Source organism: Polistes canadensis, unplaced genomic scaffold (genome assembly GCF_001313835.1).
Source record: "Polistes canadensis isolate GaletaPanama2010 unplaced genomic scaffold, ASM131383v1 scaffold_469, whole genome shotgun sequence".
NCBI lineage: Eukaryota > Metazoa > Arthropoda > Insecta > Hymenoptera > Vespidae > Polistes > Polistes canadensis.
Genome location: NW_014570016.1, coordinates 46969 through 50073, shown reverse-complemented (window position 1 = coordinate 50073; position 3105 = coordinate 46969). Strand labels below are relative to the sequence as shown.

General features: G+C 28.6%; 1 protein-coding gene across 1 annotated transcript; it reads left to right on the top strand.

Annotated features, from left to right (window-relative positions):
* The first annotated feature begins 1101 nt into the window (after positions 1-1101).
* On the top strand, positions 1102-1877 carry LOC106792551. The gene is made up of 3 exons (XM_014759020.1): positions 1102-1126; positions 1366-1616; positions 1713-1877. The coding sequence occupies exons 1-3, from the start codon at positions 1102-1104 to the stop codon at positions 1875-1877; spliced, it is 441 nt and encodes a 146-aa protein (XP_014614506.1).
* The last annotated feature ends 1228 nt before the right edge of the window (positions 1878-3105 follow it).

Below are 3105 nucleotides of genomic sequence, written 5' to 3'. Positions count from 1 at the left end.
AGACCTAGCCGACATATTAAAAGCAAAATATCAACAACAAAATTTTATGAAAAGAATAAGATAACTGCACCATATTCTATCGATATTCAATTTAATAGAAGTAAATGCTTGACTATTATATATGTAACTCTTAACTTCAAAAATATGTAGCATAAATAATTAAAAGATTCTGTATAATACGAGAAGCAAGAATTAATCTAGTTTCGTAGTCTTTGAAATAGAAATTGCTTCTTACTTATGTAAAAAAATAAAAAATGTAAAAGAGAAGAAATTCTATTTCACTTTTTACAGCAGCACAATAGTAAAAATGATGAAAACAAAAAGGAATAAATGCAGTTATTTTAATAAACAATGGGCCAAAGAATAAAATATCTTACTAACCGAGTCTTGTCTATAAGAGAAAAAATGATCAAATACCAAAACGTAAAGATGTTTATAAAATAATATCTTCCAAATATAATAAAGTAATCTCCGTTTAATTCAAAACGCTAATTGTTTTCTACAGATATTTATAAATAAAATATATATGAATAAATATATCCCAATAAAACTTTAAAATTACAAATTGTCTTAGTAATTGTAAGAAATTTTTAAATTCGTAAAAATTACTTCCTAGTTTATATCAAAATGATCACATGCGTTAATTTCATGTTTCGCGGGAGTTTCTTCCTTTATTTTCCAAATCTCCTTAAAAATCGAAACCAAAAACAAAAAATAATTATGTTACTGTGTTCTAGAGGTTGAATATGTACTCATTATATTTCATTTTTTGATACTCTTGTCTAGAACTATAATATTCACATAAGTTTCACAGGGAATTTTGGACGGTTATTAAATCTTTATGAACGATTTATTTCGATCCAGTTGTACGTTTCGTCCCTTTCTTGGGACTTCATCAGCAACTAAAAATTTTTTATTATGACTTGTTAATCAATGTACAAAACATTACAATGAATTAAAACGTTATTTTTATACCTCGATCGTTACAGTTCACGAGTCAAAATACATTTTAAATTGTTTAGAATATGTCTAGGATAAACTTGTTTATATTTACAATTTAATAAGAATATGAGTCGATTTTTATATGCTGACAATGTTTAAATGCCCTACAAGCAGAATCACATCCGTATATAAGAGAAACGGATATTTTAATCAAATCTCTTAAACAGAAGATCGTTAATTTAGAAATAAAGATCACAGCTAGAAAAATTAGAACAATGGAAAAAAACACATGTAATTATTTAGAAAAGACATTAACAATGAAAGATTTTACAAATTGCACAATATTTTTTAAACAAAAATACGAATATAAATTTAAAAACATAAAAGATAATAACATAAAAAAATTAAATAATTTATTAAAAGATAACTCACACAGCAATAACAATATTAATAGTCAGAATACTTGTGTATTTAATTTTACGGATGTAAGGCTACCGAAAGAAGTAGAAAAAATACTAAACCTAGAACCAGGATATGGTATTCCATTAAGACCTAAAGAAGTGCCAGTAGGCACTTTAATAAAAGATCTAGAAAAAGGCATAAAAAATATTAACATCGAAAATGTTGACACAAAAATAATAAAGGATGAACAAAATAATGTAAGGTCAAAAGCGGTGAGAATAATTTCGAACTATTACAATAAAAACCAAAAACTATGGAAGAATGAAACAAAAGAAAACTATCTAACAACAAAACGTTTCTTGAAACAGAATCCGAACTTAATAATAACAAGATCGGATAAAGGAAACAACACAGTTATCATGAAAAAGGAGGAATACATCAAAGAAATGAAAAAACTGTTGGAAAATAGAAACACCTACAGTATATTAAGCAAGGATCCTACCAACAAATTTGAAAAATTGGCGAATAATTAAATAATCGAATTACAAAATGAATCCATCATCTCAGAAGAAATGGGAAAAAACCTGAGATCTTATAATTCAGTCGCGCCAAAACTGCATGGATTAAGGAAAACTCACAAAAAAGAATGCGCTTTAAGACCGGTTGTGAGTTCCATAGAGTCACCGTGCTATAAATTAGCAAAATTTGTACATCAGACGTTAACAAAAACTATCTCAAACAAACTTGTCTTTTCCATCAAGAATTCGTTTGAGTTTGCGGAGTTTATAGGAGAAACAAAATTACCAGAAGGATACATACTTGTGTCATTAGATGTAATCTCCCTTTTTACCAACATTCCAAAAGAACTGGTATTAAAAACAATCAATGAAGATTGGAAAGAACTAGCAAAATCCATAAAAGTCCCGAAGAATATCTTGGTGGAACTAATACAATTTTGTTTTGAATCGAGCTACTTCCAGTTCAACGGGTCTTTTTACCAACAAATGGATGGCTCTAGCATGGGTAATCCAGCGAGCCCAGTGCTACCCAATCTAGTGATGAATTATATCTTAAAAAAGATTGAAGGCATGTTACCCTTTCCAGTTCCTTTCCTGAAGGTTTATGTTGATGACGTTGTCACAGCAATACCTAAAGATGGAATGGACCAAACACTGAAGACCTTCAATAGTGTCAATAATAAGATCCAATTCACAATGGAGGTAGAAAATAATGGAACCTTACCCTTCCTAGATATGAACATTATAAGAAATGAAGACGGTTCCATTGTAACAAACTGGTATGTGAAACCTACAAGCTCTGGTAGATGTATAAATTATAATTCGAATCATCCAATGAGCCAAAAAATTGGGGTCATTAAAGGTTTATTATTTAGAGCACTGACATTAAGTAGTAAGAAATTCCATATGGAAAATAAGAAAAGAATAGAACTAATCTTAAAAAATAATAATTACCCAACGAGTCTCATACACATGGTGTTTAATAAGTTTAGATTAGTTAAAGAACAGGAAAAAAAACCAGACAACAACAAAATTATCAGATTCCCGTTTATCAAACCTTTGTCAAATAGAATAAATAAACGTTTCAAAAATACTAATGTCAAGCTGGTATTTTATAACTAAGTAAAAATAAATTCAATATTTACAAAACTAAAGGACAAGGTTGATAAACTAGAACAATCAAACTTAGTTTGCAAAATACCATGTGAATGTGACAAATGTTACATAGGGCAAACCAAACAAA